The sequence below is a fragment of the Pholis gunnellus genome (assembly GCF_910591455.1).
Source record: "Pholis gunnellus genome assembly, chromosome: 6".
NCBI classification, from domain to species: domain Eukaryota; kingdom Metazoa; phylum Chordata; class Actinopteri; order Perciformes; family Pholidae; genus Pholis; species Pholis gunnellus.
In genome coordinates this window covers 8,139,384-8,161,483 of record NC_136532.1, presented here as the reverse complement: position 1 = coordinate 8,161,483, position 22,100 = coordinate 8,139,384, and the positions used below count along the sequence as shown (strand labels likewise).

The window sequence follows — 22,100 nt, the reverse complement described above, 5'->3', positions numbered from 1 at the left end:
ATGTCATCAAAAGAATTTTTTTTTTTTTTTTTGAAGTGATTTCATTTGAAGTAGTAGGCTTGTAGAAGTAAAAGTATCCAATATATCGCCAGAAGAAAAGCAATACTTGTAGAAAAGTCTGAAAACACATGGTGTATTATTTTTCTTCTCATCCCTTTAACCATCTGGTGACCCCAGAGAGTTCTGGGTCCTGACCCGAGCGTCTTTGCAAAAGCAAACAAAAACTGCACCCCCGTAAAGACCTAATTAAAAAGTAAAAAAAACACCAGAATGTTCCGAGTTTTAACAGCTCTGTTACTTTACTCGACACCAAAACACTGTTTTATTTATGTCTGTACATCCACAATATCTGGCCCCTGTGTGCATGCGGGGAGCTAACTGCTATCCTGGGTGTGAGATTTAGCAACCCCGTTGGTTTGAAGTAAACAACTATTCTCGGTGTTTGAGTCGGCTACGCGGTCGGCCCGCATTACTCTCCAGCGGTTCGTGCCGACGTTAGTCTCGGTGTATCTATAGACGGCGTGTGGGGGCGTTGGTGTCGCTATGCGGGTGTGTTTTAGTCCGTTAGTCCCTGTGTGTTCGTCAGCTGTCTCTCAGCGCCCCTCTCACCTGTCTGCGTGTTTGTCTGTATTTCCAAGTGCCACGCAGACGCTTTTCTAGGCATTATGGTCCGTTACCATGCCAGCCCATATTACCGTCAAACCTCTATCCCGCTGTGTTAGCTATGGTGTATGTCTAGTGTATGTCACCTCTTCCTGCTCACGTCCTGCTCATTCTCATCATCTACGCTGTCTATTTGCAAACTGGACCGTACATAACGTGGTTTTTTTTATTCATTGAACTCTACTTTTCGCTCCGCTGCCTGGCAAGCCACTGTAAATACTTCGGTAAATAATCTTTCCTCCCTTCCAACACATTTGGCACACGTGAGCAAGGAAACACACGTGTGTACTCTGTGTACAGCACATGCCACGAAGTTGATATTCTGAGCGGCAAATCGTGCACCTGGCGTCCACTTCTGGTGGTAACAGCAAACCCATTACAGCGAGGGTGGGTTTCTAAATGCTCCGTGGATCGAGAGGCCATTAACAGTTAGAGCCACGGCACCAGATTGGCTTCGGACTCCAGCATGTACACACACACACACACACACACACACACACACACACACACACACACACACACACACACTTATCGGTTAAAAGTCAATTCTCTGCACTACAGCCTCTGGTGTATATTTCTCTGCTCTTGGTCCAAAGTGTTATGATTTTGGTACCTTAAGCATTACCATATTTGTACAAAATGCCTCATGTTCAACTATTTCAGAGTGAATTGTTTCTGACGTTACACTTGCCGAGCTTCCTCTGGCCTCATTTGTTCCTCTTGTACATCACCCATTGTTGTCTCTACTGTTACATTTATCCCACGGTTGTGATTCTATTTTAATCCCGTTTGAATGCAGCCTGATGAGTTATAACCTCTTCCCTGCTGGCGTTGAGTATAAATAAACACACATTTTGTATGTGTGTGTGTGTGTGTGTGTTTTTCAAATCCACATAACACTCCACAGTGTGCAAAAGTAATTCCTCGACATTGTGTGTATACACAGCAAATCCACAGGTCTCATCCCGCACTGATATGCGAGGCTTAGCATGAACTAACACAGCAGAGGTCAGACAAACACCAGAGACAAAGTAGGAAATACTTAATGCTGGGATAATGATGTTGCAGAGGCAACAGCATGCTTCATAATTCAGCTTGTGGTTCTGTTTAAGAGTCTCTCATTAACCCTGGCAGATTAGCAGCGTATAAAGCCGTTGCGGCAATGTCCATTGTTTGCATCATGGGTAACTTGAATAGCGTGGTTGAAAATAAAGGATAGGATTAGTTTATTCTTCTTTTTTATCACCATCATGATGAGTCAGTTTTGTTTCTTTTTTTTCTTGTTGAGCACAACTACAGTACACTCTCTGTGGATTAAATTAGGAATTTTGGACAATCCTTAACCACATGCTGAACATTTTAACTAGTAAACCGTGTGCTTTAAATACCAGTTAACAAAGTCAGTTAGACCATCCATCCAGTATGAACAGCAGTCGAACTGTTTAGAACAGTCTTGTCTTCATCCATCAATTAAACCCATTTTTTCCCAATTTGGTTAATTAAAGTCTGATGTTCTGTTTCAGAGTTGAGCTCCGAGAACCTGCGCACCTGCTTTCAGATCGTTATTGCCTACTTATATTTGTCTGCCACAGACTTCCTGCAGGTGAGACACGCACACACACACACGAACACTCAAATAATCCACATACATTGTAAAGGACTTCATACATGCTCAATTCATTTCTTTCTCTACAGAACTATGCAGATTCTTTGTGTCGAGCTTTCTGCCATATGCTGAAAGACATCACGAATGAGGGACAGGTTCAAGTGTTTAAGGTACTGTCAATCCGCCCCTCTCACACACAGAACTACGTATCTCACCTCTGTTTACTCTTTATCTCTCTCTCTCCTGAGTTTTTCATCCTCCCTCCTTAAGTTCCACCAGTGTTTGTTTTGTCGGTGTGGCCCGGTTAATAGCAGGTGCACTAGAAGTGGCATTGAAGGCATTTATAAACAGACTGTTTTTGTCATGACTACTTTTACACAGTCGTGACGAAGGCAGCGCAGACCAGGTCCTCTTCTTCTGTCCTTTCGTCTTTTTTTTGTCCTGTTAAAGTTTTTTAGAGGTTTTCTATTTTCTGATGCGAAAGTACAGAGATGTCGTATGCTGCACACATGTTAAAGTGCTCTGAGGCTGATTTGTGATATTGGGCTCTACAAAATAATTGAATTGAATATCGTCCTAACATATACACATCTTAACTGTTTATTAAAAGGAAACTCTATAAAATACCTTACTGTATAGCTTAGGCTGTACAGCGATTTCTGGGTCAATATGATCCCCAAACCTTTTACTGAAAAAGTGCTGCAGCGGTCACATCGCTGCCAGTACAGAAAGTTTTGCTGAGAATTAAATGACAATCATCTGAATACTGACATCAGCTGTGGTCTGGCTAGATCTCCGCCTGTCTTTTGATAATGTTGACCATAAAGGCTTCTGCATAGGTTAGTTATTGAAGTCGAGATATCTGGTGTGGACCTCAGCTGGTTCATATCTTAAAGCCAGGGGCCGTGTTAACGCCATTGCCATCATACAGTAAATCTGAAAGATTCTCAGGTTCTAGGGCCGTTCTGGAGCCATTCTCAATTTCGTATAACGTTAGCATGTTTTCAATGAAAGATAATTGGCTGTGATTGATTCTATTACTGCCAAATGTATGTTATTTCAACCAGAAGCTCTGAACAGTAAGCCGCGCTGTGGGTGTGCTTTGCATGTGCGATGTCGGTAGACTTTTTTTAATTCTCGTTTCTTTTGGTGTGCTCTCTGACTTTCAGTCAGTGCATGTGTGTGTGTGTACATGTGCTGTTTGCGCCGCTTCAGCAGTGAATGTATGCAGAAAGATCACAAGAGCGCCGCCGCGCTTTATCTCAGTGAAGCTCGGTGGCATTACGGCACATCTGGCTCCTGCTAATCCTTTGTTCCGGGGAAAAGAGAGCCAGCAGACTATAAACCTGTCAACCTACACAAACACGTGCACACGGCAGCTCATCACACATGGGCTCCCTGAGAACAGAGGAATCAAAGTAATCAGCATGCGTTTCTATGAAAAGTTCATTATGCAAGACAGATAGAGCCCCTCACTGTCTCTGTGCTGCCAGTTTGCTCGCTGACCTTTTGAGTTAAATATTCTCATTTGATGGTTTCATTTGCGAAAATGCCATTTGTAATGGAGGTGTGGTCTGGATCTATGCTATCGTCTAATGAGGATGGAACAATCTTTTACAGGTTTGAACCCAGTCCCTGCCCTTTACGGTTACTTCACGTGGCTAAATGTAGATATGACGGAGGTATTTTTCAGACCATCAAAGCAAGCACATAGATTACTGAATCGCTCTAATATTATGAAGAAGGTAGGATGTATTGCTGTTGTATTACAGTGGATTGCGTTACTTTTAGCAAGGTATACCTGACAGCTGAGTGCACATCCTCATACTGTAGGTAGGAATGCCGACAGTGCCTCTGTCAAGTTACATTTGACTCTTACATGCTTCACATTTCAGCTTTGCTTTTTGTTGCTGTTCTTGAGCTGCAGAACTCCAGTATTCTTTTGATTTCAGCTTCAATGCCTCGCGGAGAGCTCATTTAAATGTCTTGCCACATACTGTAGGTCAGACCCTCAATTAAAAGGAGACACTCTTTTAATATCTCTCAAAGAAGCAGCTCCCCCCCCCCGGTACGTCCTCCCACTCTTTGTCTCTACATCATCCTGTGCCCGACCCGAACCGTCTCTCCTTTGGCTCACACCCTCTCCGGCCCGGGTTCTCCCCCATCTGTTCCGCTCGTCTCTCCTTGCCGCTGTTCCTAACTGCCCTCTCTCGTCTCTCCTCCCTCTCCCTGTGTCTCGGCAGGTGGTGGAGATAGCTTTAAAGGTTAGCCCCGTACTGGGAGCCCACATGTTCCAGCCCCTGCTGCCAGCTGTCTTCAGAGGCGTTGTGGACGGCGAGGTGAGTTTTTAACCCGGACATTTTTCACAGATCTGGACCTGTAATGGTGTTATATTGCCTGTGGTGAAATTTCACTTAATTTCCTTCTTCTTTCATACTCACTAAGAGAAGGTCCTGCATGTACTTTCAGTTTGTCCTTTCCTGTCATGTAAAAAAAGAAATAATTCTCATGGAGAATATATAGTGGTGTTTATTGATCATACAGCTCAGTTAAGGGCCACGGGCCTTTCAAGGATCCTGCTGTGTCAGCGGATCTTCTTCATCCATAACATGCTTAATGATATTGGCTTTATCTAAAAGCATGAGTGATTACAATTCACATTGCTCTGTGTGTGTGTGTGTGTGCGCGCTTTGCACAGAGGTATCCCGTGGTGATGTCCACCTACCTCGGAATCATGGGCCGCATCCTGCTCCAGAACTCCAGTTTCTTCTCGTCCATGCTCACTCAAATGGCCTCCGAGTGCAGCCAGAAGGTGAGCGTCGATGTCCGCCCTTCATATCTGTCCACTCAGCACAGTCCCTTTTTTAAAAATGTGAGCGAGAGACATAACCGCAAAGTGCCTGTTAAAAGGGAATCATTCTGAACGAGACGAGGTGTAATGAGCCAAAGAATTGCAAATGGTAACATATTAAAGTTTAGGGTCGTACCCCCTTTTCCGTGAAAGTGACGTTTTTTTTTTTGTCTGAGCAAGAGCAACACTGACTTTGTCAGGTTTTTACATCGTTGCCTTAATCTAAATGAATGAAAGACCTAGAGTTGTCTCTCCATCATGCCTCTCCTTTCTTTAAAATAGAGGACAAGTCATTGAGGTTAATGAGGCGGAACAAGCAGGGAAGGTCAGTTTTGCTGGCTTTTATAAGACAAAGGCTAAACCATACTTTAAAACATTAAAATCTATCACTGTTTCATAAGTTGTCAAACGCTGTTTATGTCACTCTTGCTCTTTAAATATTGAATTTCCGCTCCTCTGTTTGTCTCCTCGTTCTTCCCTCTGTATTAACCCCCCGCATCTCTCCTCCCTCCCGTCCACCTCGTCGTCTCCACCCTTCTCCCCGCCCATCAGATGGAGCAGTTGTTGGGCAGCGTGATAGAGATGTGGGTCGACCGCATGGACAACATCACTCAGCCGGAGAGGAGGAAGCTGTCGTCGCTGGCTCTGCTTTCCCTCCTCCCGTCCGACAACAGGTGAGAAGCACTCGTCATTCATCTGTCTGCAGACGGGGCTTTGAGCTGGTGAGAAGTGGATGGCATCCGCCGCGTCAAGCACAGCTGGCTCCAGGGCAAATAAGGGGGAAGTGAAGAGACAAAATATTTACTCAGCTCTTGTTTGTCTTGGTAGAGCGTAGCTGGTGGACTCATCCTTATCGGGGAGGTCTGTGGCACTAAGTGGGCACTAGCAACAGAGAATATCAGCTGCTGTTCAAAAGTTTGATGAAGACAACAGATCTTTACCCTACAGCCATGATATGCTGCACAAAATCAACAGACTTGACACCATATGGGTGACAGCAGCACACGCATATATGCACAATGCAGGCATACATAGGCAGTGGAGGGTCTCTTCTAGACACACCACAACATGCTCTGTGAGTTTATAATCTATCTAATGTACTATCTCTCTGGACCAGCCTTTAAGAGGAGACATGCAAAGTGATGAGGTATTTTGATCCGGCGTTATCAGCAGCATGAAGCATCTCTGCTTGTGTGCGCTTCCTGTGAGTTGCATAGAAACAACAGCATCTTCTGAGGTTAATTGCGAAAGTTTCACAACCGTTGCATGCAATGCTAGAACATTTCTTTGCCAGATATTCACTATAAAGCACTTTGTGGATCTTTAGGTTGAATCTGAGGTTGACTCATGTACCCAAGGGGGTGGCTGTCCTACATAATGTCAAGACACAGTTATCGTGCTCCCACATTTACTGCTACGAGACTTGAACCAGCATGTTACACTGAGAGAGAGATGAAGCATGTTCTTATCTTGCGTCAGTCATCGCATCGCATCGGCTGCCATCTACACCTAAATGTGTCAGGTAGGCTGACAAGGAAGGCTGAGCACCAAACGTTTAGAGAAAGTTCTTCACTTGCCATCAAAAGAGATTTCTCATTTCACATTCTAAGTGAAACTTCTCTTGAAGTGGCTCAGAGGACTCACTGTGGGCTTTCGTGATACCCTTTTTCTCACTGTATGGTGCTGCATGTTTTTATCAAGATTTTGTGAAGCTCCGTTTTCTGCAATTGAGATATGGTTATCACAGACACTGACAGGCATAACATCCTTTGTTGCGCCCCCATCCTCGGTCTCACACAGCAATTGGTTGTGACGGCGTCGGCTGGCTAAGTGCTGCATGACGAATCGACTTTCTCACATACAATCAGAGCTGAAACTGAATGAGGTCCATGGCCGCCCTCAACAGCGTTCATTATTTGGTCTTTTTCTGACTCCGTCCCCTCCCTTCTTGTGAGCGCGATATCTCAGGGAACGCCCGGAGGGAATGGCTTCAAATTTGGCACAGAGGTTCACCCGGACTCGAGGGGGAACTAATTGGATGTCGGAGGTCAAAGGTCACTGTGACTTCACGTCCATCCCGTTCTCATGAGATCTCGGGAGCGCCTCTGGCGAATACCTTCACATTTGGCACAAACGGCCACTTGCACTCAAGGATGAACGAAATATATGTTGGTGGTCAAAATTATGAAGTGATGACATTTTGAACAGACGTTGATGTAAACTGCAACATGACTGGTTGGCGGAGGCATACAACTGCGAGGCGGTGACTTTAGATTGTCTATAAGCTGTAGCAAAGTATGAAGTGACGTCTGGCACAGGTAGACCTTTCCTCACAACGCTGTGTCGTTTGGCTCCACACGTAATCGTTCTGGTATTGGGGGTAAAAAGAACTCTGGCTTGTTTGTATTTCGTTTAAACCAATCACAATTGTCTTGGCACTAAGCACAGGATGCAGCGACAGTAGACGGCAGATAGCGGAAGGGAAGGAGGCTTAAAACCCTTAACATCCAGTGAGTCAGACTATGGGAAGCCTAAATCCTCCGTTTTACTAAAATTGATAAATGAACCTCAATCATAATGACTAATCTTATAATTATAATTTTTTTTACCATAATGGTATAATTATAATTATTTCATTTTTTTACAATATAAATGCATCATTGAAAAATCAGCAGTCACAAGAAAAAAGGTAAACGGTGACTCAGCTTTTCTAGCAATTATTTACCATCACAAATTAGCTGTTGTGCTTCGAAGACGAAGTAAGATCTTGTTGGAGAACAATGTAGCCTACATATTTGATTAAATGCAGCTGCCTGACAACTGGGCCTGTCTCTTGATATTCATTTCTTTTGCAATTATTGTTTTTAAGTTTTCTTTTGTTTTTCGAATGCCATTAAAACATGTTATCTGGATGAAGGATCAGCAAGAGGTCAATGACATTTAGAAGAAAGAATGGGAATAATTGCGTGAATAGGGAGGTGTTATCATTAAATGTGTTTGTCTGCAAAGTTGAATAAACAGCAAGACACTCTGGTGGAGTTTGTCCAAAGCAGGAGGTGGAATCTTTGGTGAAACGATATTTGGAGATAGAACTAAATTTGAATACTAGTACTCGTAATAAGCTGATGACATTTGCATATCAGTTCTATTTGACTTGCAACACTGAATATTTAATCTCCACCCCTTACTTTTTGGGTGTCTATAAGAAAAAGTGTGGATCAGTATTATGTAGCTGTACAGTAGAGCGCACCACTGGGACGTTGCTTCAAGGCAGAAAGCGAGAAGACTCCTCGAGTTCTGTGAAACAGCTTCACTTACACTCTTCACAGGATGATTTTTATTTAGTCCGTCAGCTGCTTTTCCTACTTAGTGATAGCACGTTAACGCATTCAAAGAAGGAAACCTGTTTGTCCGTTGATGAGGTGGACTTCTTACTTTCGGAAACTTTTTGTGCAATCTCAGGGAACCAGAATGGTTCAGTTTGTATTTAACATGCACAGCCATGAGGCCAGTTTCACTAAAGACTGCTTTAGTCATCAGAACCCGTTGGTATTCTTTTTGCACTACCAGTTCATCATCACTGACAGTTTGCTTTACGAAGGCAGAGCAACAAGAACAAGAACCTTAGGAAATCAATATGCACATCTTTATTGCATGGGTCTGCTGTCCTCACATTGTGTCTATAACAGTGTCTTCTCAAAGTCATGTCCCGAGGAATGTTCTCCAAGTACTCATTAAAGTTTTTATCAAGGTTTTTATCAAAGTTTTCGTGAGATATTTGATCTGCACCTATAGCTTGCATTAATGCACACTTATTTTGCATTTTTTTCATGCAATTGCTGGTAAATTATTACTAGTAAATCAAGCTCTTCTCCAGGGTGAGATTATGCAATGATTTGGCTTGATTTGTTTTTATTCACTCATATATTCTTTTAGAAACCTGTAGTTTTTGAATTCGTCCATAAGGGTAATTTGTCAGTACTGTCATTAGAATATTTCCCAATATAATACGTAGCTTCGATATGCTTTACATTTTCAAATGCAAGAGTTGTAGCAAAATGGAAGAACTTAATCAATCTTTAGTCCTGTCATGAGTTATGCGCTTGCCACTTACACCCGCACTTGTGCTGTTTAAGGTTTACTCTAATGATTCAAACGTAATGATGCTCAGCAGCATCAATTTGAATCAGGGATGTTTAATTGAAATCCATTTGCAACAAGCTTAGATGGACTGTATCCAATCTATACACACACACACACACACACACACACACACACACACACACACACACACACACACACACACACACACACACACACACACACACACACACACACACACACGCAAGGAGGAAGAAGAAGAGCATTCTTAAGTTTCATAGCATGTTACAGTGCTTCTCTATAAAGGTCGGATTTGACCATAGACATTAAATCTGTAATTGCAGCTGAACACAAAAGAATCAAATATGAAATGTATTTTCTGAAAGAACGGTTTTGGATAACACTTAAAATGCCATTCTGTGTTCAGCCTTCACAGGTCACTGTCCTCCGCTCCTTTTATGCTGCGAGGCCGACTCACACACAGGTGCTGTGAGCAGTCTGTGCTCTTGTCTTGTCTTCGCTCGCAGCCCGTCAGCTTTCAGATCCTGTAACCACTTACATTGATTTGAATGGCAGGCACGAAGCAGCTAGCACTAGTCAGCCATCAGAAGATAATCACCGGACAAGTGCCGCGCTGGGTAGAATTAGAATTGACGGACATGTTTAAATGTGTGATAAAGGATCTTTGATACCATGCCTGCATCCAGTTGTTGCTATGGCTGCCAATTTGAGACTTGTATTCGGAAATTGGGGGCAAAGTTGTTCAGCGAGGTTTTTTACGCTCCCTGGATATTAGTAAAGTAATGGTGCCGACTGAAAGGAACAAAGTTTACACTTCACCTGGAGCCGTTTCCATTCTCTTTGAAGTCAATCACAGACTGCCTATAGTATTTATTAGGCTTAACTATATTTTTTCATGACTCCTACATCTTATATATCTTGACTTTCAATAAACTGGTATAAACTTATGTGTGAGTGTACGTATGTACATTAAATCTACCTCCACACTACTAGGTTTTCATTTTAAAACGCCTCCCTTTGCTGCGTTTATGCCTCATGGCCACAGCACTCCGGCCTTCTAGAACCCTTAAAATGGAGATGTTTGCAAACGCTGCTGAAGCCATGTTAGTTTGAAAACTCTGCGATTGAGTTTTAGTCTGGATGGGCAGAAATGGAGGGCGATGACGCAGAAACCTATTAACGCTTCTTGATTGGCTCACCTGATCCCTGATTCGTCACGTCCCTATCACATGATCCTCTTCTGGAGGAAAACAAACACCATCAGCCTCCACTACCAGTAGTTTATTTCAAAACGGCTGACCTTTTTGTCTATGCGAGCAGCTGTTAATTCTGCATTTGATAATGCTTCTAACTGCCTACAGATGCAGGAGGCGAGCTGTTATTCCAGCGCTTTGTGACAGTTCCTGTTCCAGCCCTACATGGAGCGCCGGTTTTGGGGGCGAGGCCAGAAAGAACGTGCGCCTTGTAAGATGATATTATCTATGAAGTTTTGGTTCCTGAGGAATAGCGAGAGAACTATCAAATGTCCAGATTGGCCCCGATCAACCTTAGCGATAGATTACGTCCGCATGTGGAGGGAGCAGCATCAAAAATGAAGGCGCCCACAAGTTAATTCAGTCAAGGAACTACCCAATGGATTTGCGGCTTTGAAGAGGGCTGTGGACATAGACACGAAGGACCGTCCGTACACTATCTAATCTTATCTTTAACTAGTGTGTGTGTGTGTGTGTGTGTGTGTGTGTGTGTGTGTGTGTGTGTGTGTGTGTGTGTGAGAGAGAAAGATAAAGCAATACCTTAAATAGAGTTAACGCAGCATACTATATCTTTGTTGGTGGCTACTGTAAATAACACCCCTTATTGCAACATTTGAAAAACATATGCTTTCTTATATTTGATCTGAATTCGTCTTTGTTTTGAGCGCGAGGTACTAAAGAGGGGACTGCAGTCTACGGCACTGAAACATCTGCCTGGAGATTGTTTTATAAAGCTGTTTTAAAGTGAAAACGTAGTAGTGTGGATGTGGCTCCAATTTGACTGGAGAAGTACACAGTTCATGTCAGTGCAGAATAGAATAACAGTCATATGCTGACTAGATGGATGCCCTGTTGCTGTAGCTCAGCTTTCACGTGATTTCAGTCTTGATGTCAATATTAACAAAATAAACAAACACTAGCATAGTGATTCCCACTCATGAGAAATAAGAGAGAGGCGTGTTTTTACTGGCTGGGTATGTATCCGTCATGCACTGATTTTTCAATTTTTTGCCAGACTTCACGCTCAGTGAACTTCATGCAGCATTGCCTGGGGTCTACCAAGCCAAGCACCTGAACTGACAGTACCTCTGATGCTCCAGTGCCCATACCGCCACATACTCTCTCGTTGTGTCTTTGTATTCTTCTCCCTCCCTGCTTTTCATTCCCATTGACATGGCAAACCCCACTTCCCTTCCAGTGCTTTGGAAGAATGGCTCAAATAATCCATCAATGACTGCCGCTTGTCTCTAAGCCAGGGTGGTGGGTGATGCGAGCCAGTATATTTTAAAGCAATGCTTTCTATCTGGAAGAATCCCCTCAGTGGCTAAAATAAGACTCAGACCGCCAGGCTGCGCGTAAAGCGTTATTGATTTTTATTTTTCACACATAAGTGAGTGAGACAATCAAATAAAACTGCATTTCTAGGTGGAAAATCCCCCTTATCATAAGCGACTGATCAGTGCAATGGGAACATGTTTTTCTGGCATCATAAAAGTAGAGAAATGTCTTCAACCATGACCCAATTGATGTTTATTCTTTATTGGTTTGCCTTTTGTGTCTTTCTGAAAAAAGCCAAAAGCCAATGGAGAAATGGTGAGAAGCATACAAACGGAACACGTGTCCTATCACATGAGTTGATGAATGGCATAGATCCCCTTCTCTGTGGACGGCCATATGTTTTTTTTGACAGACACTTCATCACTTTCAGTGTCGCCAGGATTTTACCTCGACTGTTGCTCTCTGTTGTCATGGTGCTCTTGATAAACCATTTGCTTATTTGGGCAGATGACCATCTCTCTCTCTCACTCCTTATATATATATACGTGCATCGAGCTTTGTTTTTCTTTCCAACATAGAAGCTGTTGAATGAATGACCTTATGAGTAATGAGTCGGTGGTGTCTGTTTGTCGTCAGTGTGATCCAGGACAAGTTCTGCGGCATCATCAACATCACCGTGGAGGCCCTGCATGACGTGATGACGGAAGATCCTGAAACAAGCACCTTCAAAGAGTAAGTATGCGTGGTTCTCACTGATTGACCGAGAAAAACACAAGGAAAAACATCTGCATCATTACTTGTACCTTTCAGACATTCTTTCTTTTCTCATGCATGCTGAATGAATGTTGACATATCTGTTTTGCTCCTTGGGAAACAAACCTCTAAGGAACGATTGTAAATCAATGATATGAAAGCAGCCCTGCTCACGGAGCATGACAGTGCCCTGAAGAAGACTGACTTAGCAGCGTTTCATCATTTTTGTGTTCAGCATTTTTATGGCGGGCCTGAAATTATGTCTTGATGATGCACTGGAGACGTCACTTTGCACAACCGTCCCCTGGCGCTATGTAGAAATTAGAGCACATAGCATCAGTGGTCCCCACCCCAGCTCAATGTGCCGCGACTGTAAAACGGACGATAAAGTCACGCAGCAGTGAGATGGCCAAAGAGAAGTAGTATTATTATATACTGTACATACATCCATGGTACATACTGTGCTCGTATAATCAACCCTCACTGCGCTATCAGCGTTTCAGCACAGTGTATACTGCTTAATTTTCCACAATTTTAAAACCTGACTTTATATACGTGGTGATTTTTATTCACCGTTCTGATTTGGCTGGGTGGTTAAAGACAAATGTGTTTGTGGTGTGACAAACCCGGACGTTAACCTGCACACAGACACATTTCCTCTGCTTCCCTCCTAAAATGTGCCAGTGTGAAATAAACTGAAAAGTTGGGTAGAGCGGTGAGTGCAAATGTTTCCTTATTTGCCGGTGATGTGTTAAATTGTTTTGGTCCCCTGTTGTGCTTCATAACAGACATAAAACATATTTGTGGATGCACATTTTATTCACTGTTTGTAAATGCAATCAACTGAGACGGAAAGCACTGGGTATTGTAGTCTTCCTTTAAGACTTCCCTTTTACTCTTCTGTTCTTGTAAGTGGTCTGGAATTGTTCCCGTGTGGTTTGGAATAACAATGGAAGTCATTGCTGCCATGGATTAATTCAGTAAAACAACATGCCAGTTGGCAGCCCAATTCATCATGGTACAGTGTTATTGTACTAAATCAGTCACTTGTTTCTCAACTACTGTAAAGGGAATTAACAGTGTGAATGTCTTTTGTACTGAACTGAGCTGCATAGGATCAATGTGCAAGATTCTAATAACTAAACTAAAGGAAAAGAAAAGATGTACTTTCAGTTCAACAAAATTCAAACTTCATAAGTTTTAAAAAATGGAAGTAAATACGTGGCCATATGTAGCTATAACTACAATTTAACGGATTTTTTTTGTGCCACCCAGGGGCAGCAGAAACGAGTTGTGAACACAACGTTGGCATATAGTCAACTTTTAAGTTTATATGGCGATCTTGATGGCACATCCAGCAGTCACGGAGCAACATTATCATTCATTCTGAGCTGTCTCTGGCCACCTGATCAATGTGGGACTACAGATGACAAATAGCCTCTTGGCTAACTCTGGCACATTTACAGCAATGTTGTTATTAATGTGCACTGTCCCTTATCAAATACACCAATAAATAAAACATGTAAGCCGATAATTCATCCTCTTTTAGCTCTGTTTTTGGTCACCAACTCCTGAAGAAAATGTCTGTTGTGTCTGTCTGCTTCTGGTGTTTTTCCACTGATGCCAGCTGCCTGCTGCGCCCCGAAACGCCGACATGAGATGGTGGGAGTGAACCGAAACAGTAAAGCTGCGAGGTGTAAATCGCTATGAAGCTCTAAAGTGCTAATTCTCTGTAGGTTTATCAGTACGAGTGGCTTCTTTCACATTGTGACATTATCTTTACGTTGTCATTTGATGCATTATTCTAGAAATATTGAGCCACTTTAAAGGTGTGTTCACTCCAGAATAGAGAGACTGGATGGGAGTATCTGAGCTGTATAAACGAGCTCTATTATTAGTTTGGATTTCATTAGTCAGAGTTTAGGTAGAATGTAGTTACAATTTCTGATCACGAGTTTTAAAATGCCACATGTCAAAGTCACCAAATGTGACATTCGAGACCCCCACTACCTTACCTCCACTCACACAAAGGATCAAGTAAAAAGAGAAAAAAGGGCCGCAGAGGAAATAAAAGACTTTTGCAGACTTTGGACTGAGCACAAAGGTTCCGCTTGTAATTCTCTCTGCATGCTGATGAACCAATATGAATAGCAGGCCGGGCTGTGTACTCGAGTGCCAGAGGGTTCAGCCTTTTTTTTTTTTCCTGTGTGTGCGTGTGCACTCGTGCTCGCACGCTGCCTGTCCTGAAATTGTCTCCTACTGTTGAGGTTTATACGTGGTTATTAATATTGAGTCGGATATTATTGTTTGCAGCTGCATGCTGATGAGCCATTTTGAGGAGCCGAAGCTGAGTGATGACGAGGAGCCACCGACTGAGCAGGACAAGAGGAAGAAACTGGTCAGTGAAATACACACAAACACAATTGTACACACACAATAAAGATCTAATTTTACAATCGCAAAACCTTTTTGTTCTGTGGTCCCATTCTCGTTTGATATTTCACACAAATAGCTTCAATAATGTTATGTTACTGAACATAATGTCCATGTCCTCTGCTAGTCCTCACCTTTTGTGGCATCTTTTGTACTACACTGGCACTCGCAATCCAGAATAAATCACTCAACCACAATAAACCAGACCAGAAAATACTCATTTCTCCAGTAAGCACAGAGGAACGTTGTCTCTCCACACACACTCGTTAGTCAACCACCTCTCAGCTTCTATAGCTGCTACATCTTTTCATGCAGTGCGCCACATAATCACTTTTAAGTACAGCCCCTGGATGCACGCATGTGTCATAGCAGCTCGCAGTATGCTTCGATTCACTTGAGGAAAGCACGGACGCCTTTGAGTACCTATAAATGGCCGGCCCCTAGGTGGGGGGTGTATACCAATTAAACGGCACAATGACGCATGCATGCATGTATGCGTGAGCATTCAATCTGTATGGGGCGCCATTCCTCTGCTGCTCCGCGTCACGCGGTGGAAGCTCCGAAATTGTAACACTGCTTCACAATGTGAAAAATATAGTTTTTTTTAGTGTGTGTGTGTGTGCTCCAAATGAGTGCCCGAGCAAAATTGAATTTATATACAAAGAAATACAGCTGTGTTTATTCTCTAGTGTGACTTTGTGTGTGTGTGTGTGTGTGTGTGTGTGTGTGTGTGTGTGTGTGTGTGTGTGTGTGTGTGTGTGTGTGTGTGTGTGTGTGTGTGTGTGTGTGTGTGTGTGAGTGAGTGAGTGAGTGAGTGAGTGAGTGAGTGAGTGAGTGAGAGTGTGTGTGAGTGAGAGAATGTGAGAATTTCCCAGTGCACTTATCACCTCAGCCCAGACCCTGACTTTTTTCTTCAGGGAATAGAGGAGAGGAGACTTAGTCGCGCCTCTCCCAGCTTCTTAACGCGTGTGGGTGTGTGTGCTCGGCGACGCGTGCATGAACGCATATGTGTGGCGGGTGTGTGTGCCCACGTGAGGCAGTTTGATTTCTAGTTGCAGTTTGAGGAGAAAGTTAATGAGGAACATGAACATTTGTTTTTTTAGCGTTTCACTCGTTAGGCTTTCTTGTGGTTTCTTTCCTTTGCAGGTGTGTGCATGCCTTGTAGAAGCATTTAGGTGTATAAAGATGTGTGTGTATGCGCACGTATGAAAGAGCTTGTGAGAGACAAGAGGATATTGTTTGTTTTTATCACTTTCTCATAGTAAATAGTAAAGTCAATGCCTCACGTTGGTGAATTTGTTGGGACAACAATGCACACGTCGGAGAGGAATCAATTGTACTTTTTGTGCTGATATTCAATGCAGTCACATCCACGTCGCTTAATTACATTATAAGTTTACTTGCACTTTTGTTGAGCCAGCTTTCATCAGAAGGTCCACCATTTGCAGGGTTAGGTGTCGGGGTCGGCTGCATTGCCAGTCAGGCAGCAGGTAAAGGCAGGAAGCCGGGCTGTGAAAACTGGCACTTGGGACGTGAAATGTCACCCCTCTGGGAATGAAGCAGCTTGAGCGAGTGGGGAGGTAAAGCAATACCAAATAGATATAGGCGGGCTCACCTTCATGCATATCACTAGTCCTGGATATAGACTCACTCTTCCTCCTCCTCCAGGCAGGTGTGTGGACGGCCAAGATTCCCAGACTGAGGCCTACTAAGATTCCCTTTATGTGTTACACTGTGGACTCCTCACTAACTTGCTGTCTGTAATTCTATGGCTACACCGATATGCTGCCTTCCTGTCATTCGACTTATTGTAATTGCAAGTTTCACTTTTAAATAATGTTGGTGTCGTATTTACGGCTGGGACAAAGATGTGTCCAACACTTCCTAATACAGAAGTGCCTGATACACACTGGGCGTCTTAGTGTTATATTGTTAATGCACAGTATGTTAATCCTAAAACAACCAATTCTGTAATCATACAATTGTCTTGATGACCTGATGACCTATTAGCTTGTTGCAGATATGTCTATCCGTCAGTTTATGCATCAGCCGATAGCACTAGCAGAATGACGCTGAGATAGCTCAGTGCATATCTTGGTCATGATTCTTCAAAGACCGAATCTAAGGGATCATAAATGTTTGCTGTATGTGGAAGAAGTAGACATTGGTGCAAGTTTTATGCATGTTTTATATATTCTAATAGTTGTACAGGCTGTATTGGTATCTAATGCTGAGCTTCACAGTTCATTCTCGACCTTAAAAACAGCAGTTAATAGAGATTGACTTTGCTCAGCTGTTGGAACTGACATGAAAGAAAAGCTGGAAATGATGTTAAATATTCTGCTTTCTTTCCAGTGATATTCCGCTGAAGCGCTGCATGTCTTTTGTGTGGTATACCAGGGTTCAACGTTTTATCTTTCTTTTTTTTCACTTGTTCCATCAGAAATCTACTTGCCCAAAGTCAATTTCACTTTTATTTATTGACGGTTGTCAACTAACAAAGACTCAAGTTAATGATCAAGTCTGATCTTTATTTAAGTAAATGAATCTAGAGCTTCACATCCTCTTAACATCATCCAACTGAACTCCTCTTTAAACGATAATTGAAATGCTCGCTTGAGCTTCAGATCATGACTTTGTCTTCAAGTGAAGTGAGATGATTCACTCCGTGGCTCCTTCCATCATCAGCTCCGTAAAAAAACGGACTGCCAGATCAGGCAAGTAAGTTGCCTCTATTTACTAGCCTGAATTGGTATTCTACTTGCGCCTGGCATTCCAGACTGTTGAGCCCTGTAGAAAACCGGTTGGTGTTGGAAGGATAAAATATAAATAAACTCTCAACCTCAGTACGCACGTGTCCATATATAATACCTCGTCCATCCTTGCTACCTTCCTTTAACTTTCTGCTGCATCCCCTCCCTCCTTTTTCCCCCTCATCTGTCCTCATCTGACACTCTCTCCTCGTGGAGCCTCCCCTTGTCGAGCACTTTCATCACAGTCTCTCTGCCTGCAGGTGATATTTGTATGATTGTGCTGGTTTGTCTTGTTGAATTAGATTTTGCTGCTTCCTTGCGGGCACCTGCAATCTTACATAAAAGATGAATAAAGTGCAAACGGAGAAAGGGAGCAAATTGCACTCGGCTGCAAACTTGACAGGGTGTTTTTGCTGTAATATTAATGCATTATTAATGATTTTTTTGGAATCGGACCTTGAGATTGGGCAGATAGTGGTTGCGCGTGATGTGCAATCAGTGCCCTCAATCCATGCTTTGAGAAGTCACCCATAAATTGAGTCCAGTTGAGCTTTGTCACTCATTAGAAGTACAATTATTGGTTGTAGGATTAATTCTATTAGCATTCGTACATGACACACCCTGTAAGCTCCTCATACCATAAAGTGCTTCATTATCCAAATTGAAATGTTCCCCGGTTAATTGGAATTCCAGTGAAACCTCTGAATCAAATAAAAGGTTTGTCAAAGGTAGACATTATGTAGAGGGCAAAGTGTCCGTTTGGTTCCATGCCCAGAAGTGACGAGGTCACTTAACTGGGGTGGTGGTGGGGGCTTTAAGGGCCAATGAGTTCATGTGTTGTCAGTGTGTTCCTCGAGCACTCGTCACACAGTCTGGTGTGTGTTAGCGTTCATTTGTCAGTAAGTAACACAATCGACCGTGTCCATGAATTTTCTTTGACCGTGACGACACACTGTTTGGATAATAGCTACAGTATTTGAATATCTTTAGTTATAGTTTCATTTTAATAGTTGAAGTTTGGCGTTTGTTAGCATGTCCTTATTATTTAGTTACTCTGAATAACATGTTATTGTTTTTTGTTTTTTTATTTTCGTCGACTCTATAGTTCGCGTGTTAAGCTGCTCTGGGCAGAGTATGAAGCGATTTGTTCTAGGAGGACATCCGATTCTTTGAAAAGCTCAGACTCGAAGTCTTCTCATGCATTGTGTACTTTAAACGAAGAGAAATTGTACATCTGTGTGTTAAATGAAGAGACTTATATTGTCAGGTGTGAATAGCAGGACCTGGTCTTTCACTGCACATTTATGAAAATCACACACATAGGTTGATGTTTGATAAAACATCAAACGTCAACCTTTAAATACGTGGGTTTGGTTTATCTTAAGATGTCCTGCATAGCTCAGCAATCCTCTCGACCCATCATTCCATTCACGGGTTGTCCTCATTGGGTGCCGCTCTACGATTCATGGTCTCTGTGTTCAGGAGAGGCGGCCTCGCCACCGCTGCCATCTTCTGATTTGTCCCTGAATTTGACTTGCCATGTTTTTCTGGGCATGAAGCGGGAGTTTGTTTGGTGTCTTGGAAGCTGTTGACTGGTCCACTCTATCTTGTCTGGCATTCATAAGGGCCCCTCACTTTGATCTGAGCGTTCCAGGCGACTAGGCTAGGCTAACGGATGCTGTGTTTTGTCCTCGGTACACAAAGCATCATTTGATTCTTGTGCTTCATCTGTAAGGCCAGCGCCATCAAACAAGAAGAGGGATAGGCGACATCAAAGACTTTCTCCACTGGGTGCTAATGACATGGGCTCCGTCTGTTGTGCTGCAGCCCCCTCCCCTCACCCACCCACCCACCCACCCACCCACACTATATTATTTTATTATTACACACTAATGTAGACGAACAACATGCATACAGCTTTTTGTGCGGTGAGAAGGTGCCAGTGACTGATTAGACTCAAACATGAAAATGGAAGACCAAAGTGCCCTATTATACGCACCGTTGTGCAGGTAGCGCTGAGATATAATGAGGGGGCGGGTTGCTACACCTGATGTAGTGAATAGTGATAGAGGCCAGAGGTGGAATCGTGTGATGAATCCTGGCAAAATACAACATACTGCTTTGTTATCACGGTTTACACAACTTGCACGTAAGCTTGAAGGCAAGTCTAAACTGATTGAATGGGGAGATGTGAAACGAGCAGTCATGAATGATATGTATCTGACACTTGTAGTGGTATCTACTGTTCTATATATCCTGTGTGCATGTGCCACACCAAACATAGATGTGGGGGAGTAGTTTCTAAATTACATGAGGTCCCCAGATAATATTAGTCCTGTGTGAGCAAGGCTTAGGCTACATTTGTATCGACAGAGACTCATAATTAGGACAAAGGTTGTTTATGAGAGTGAAGTGCCTTTCTCAAGGGCAGCAGTTGTTAAGGAAGGTCTATTTTAATGCAAATGCCTGCACAGAATTATCCATTCAGCCTAAACGTTTTTAATTGGTTAAGGTTGACCCCTAACCCCCACGACATAAATGACAAAAGACTAGACATGGAGTTATTTCCCCAGAAAGTTTCATTCACATCTTGGCATTGAACTTCATGCCGATGAGATTCATTACTTCTTATGGTTTATCTATAGTGCAGCCTCCCAGGTGCAGACCAACTACATAGCCTCATTTTAGAAGCCTGATTTGGTGTACTCCGTTTATTGTTTAATGTAGTTTCGATTTATTTGAACAGAATGCTTGGTTTAGTCATTTATAGCATGTGCTCAGGATGTGTGACTGATGAGTTTTTTGTTCCAGACAATTAGGCTAATGAGTTAGTTTTCAGAAGTGCGTCTCTCTGCCACTGGTATTGGTAATGGTGGATACATATGATAGTAAAAAATAAACATTAGGCTCACAGTCAGAACTGTTCTTTTCAGATTTAAAGAGGATTGTATTTTACATATGGTGATTCTGAGAGCAGCAGAAGTCCTCAAACAGAGTTGCAGGAATCAGTGTGCGTTTGTTTGTGCCGTCCCAGTCAAGTAGTCGTCGTACAACATGTTATAATGTCTTATAAATGTGTTGTCTTAATGTTACACTGAAAGAAAGCCAGGGATATCTTTTGTTCTGTCTGAATAGTGCCGTTTTAGGAAGGTTAATGTTGTCAACAACAACGTTAAGGGAGGTAGTGCGTCTACAATGAAGAAAGATTCATTGCATCATGGTACAAGAATACTTTGTTTTTGTTGTTCCACAGAGTCAGCCGATGATGGTGTGTCAAAATAAAGCATAAGATAGCAAATATCCAACTTTGGGATTTATTTTACCTTTCAATCAAATACTTCTGTCATATTTTTTTACAAAAATAAAGTAAAATATGTTGAAGTTTAAACAAGTATGGTAATACCCCCGCCCGTTCCCGTCGGTAATCCAAATGGGGCTTAAGTAAACCTCCTCCAGTGAAACTTTTGCTGATGGAATGGCTTTTAAAATGGGCTTCCCATTAAACGTGCGTGCTTTGAAATTTGAGAAGCGAAAGATAAAGAATTATACCTATTACATTGTTACCCCATGGCTGTTATTGCTCAGAGTGAATAGAAAACATTTTCCAGCACTTATTAATTAGTCATGAAATTGTTCCCTCATTTTCATTATTTGTGTAGATTAGCAATAAGTCTGATTAAGTTCCCCTAAATGACAATTCCATTAAATGTGAATGCTTTGATGTTTAACAAAGGAAATGATAGAAAATTATATCTATTATTATTATTATTATTATTATTACCCAGCGGCTGTCGTTGCTCAGAGTGAACCTGAAAAATGCATTTTGAAGCTTTGATAAAGTACCGATTTATCATGAAATTGTTTTTGTCATTTACCAGTTTGTCATTATTTCATTTTAACGAACAATCAACCCGACCCCGGGGTCCTCTAGAGGTGTATATTTATAGGAAATGAGTTTCAGTGTGTTATCAATTCACTCCGGGCCACACAAAGCTTTAGTAATGAAGGCTTGCCATTCCTGCTTTATTATTGCTCCAGTCTCAAGCAGACCATCAGTGTCAGCATAATTTGGTTTTGTTGAATAACAGACCTCTCTGACAGTGTTATTCTGCACCACAAGATATAGAGATTCTCCTTTGTGTCGCCTGCGGCATACAGAGCTATCAAAATGAGTTTCCATCTCTGTCGCTCCTGAGCTTTACGGACATTTGTCCACGAGAGCACAGGGAGCTGTGGGTTCTTACAGTGTGGCAGGATTGCAAATATGTTGTAGTTTACCATTTTTCTTTTTGAATGAACCAAAAATGACGTAGAGCAGGTAAAGCATGCTAGTTTATTACCTTTGAAAGGCCTCAAGCCTCTCAGTTAGAAAGATGTGAGGTGGGCAT

At 42.5% G+C, this 22,100-nt stretch overlaps 1 protein-coding gene across 1 annotated transcript in view; it reads left to right on the top strand.

Annotated features, from left to right (window-relative positions):
* ipo11 (importin 11) overlaps nt 1–22,100 on the top strand; it is a 106,387-nt gene that overhangs the window by 68,489 nt on the left and 15,798 nt on the right. Inside the window, exons 23-29 of the mRNA XM_079161658.1 lie at nt 2,187–2,266; nt 2,359–2,439; nt 4,513–4,608; nt 4,968–5,081; nt 5,673–5,794; nt 12,410–12,505; nt 14,840–14,924. Of these exons, the coding sequence (XP_079017784.1) occupies nt 2,187–2,266; nt 2,359–2,439; nt 4,513–4,608; nt 4,968–5,081; nt 5,673–5,794; nt 12,410–12,505; nt 14,840–14,924 (674 nt within the window). The remainder of the gene's footprint in view (nt 1–2,186; nt 2,267–2,358; nt 2,440–4,512; nt 4,609–4,967; nt 5,082–5,672; nt 5,795–12,409; nt 12,506–14,839; nt 14,925–22,100) is intronic.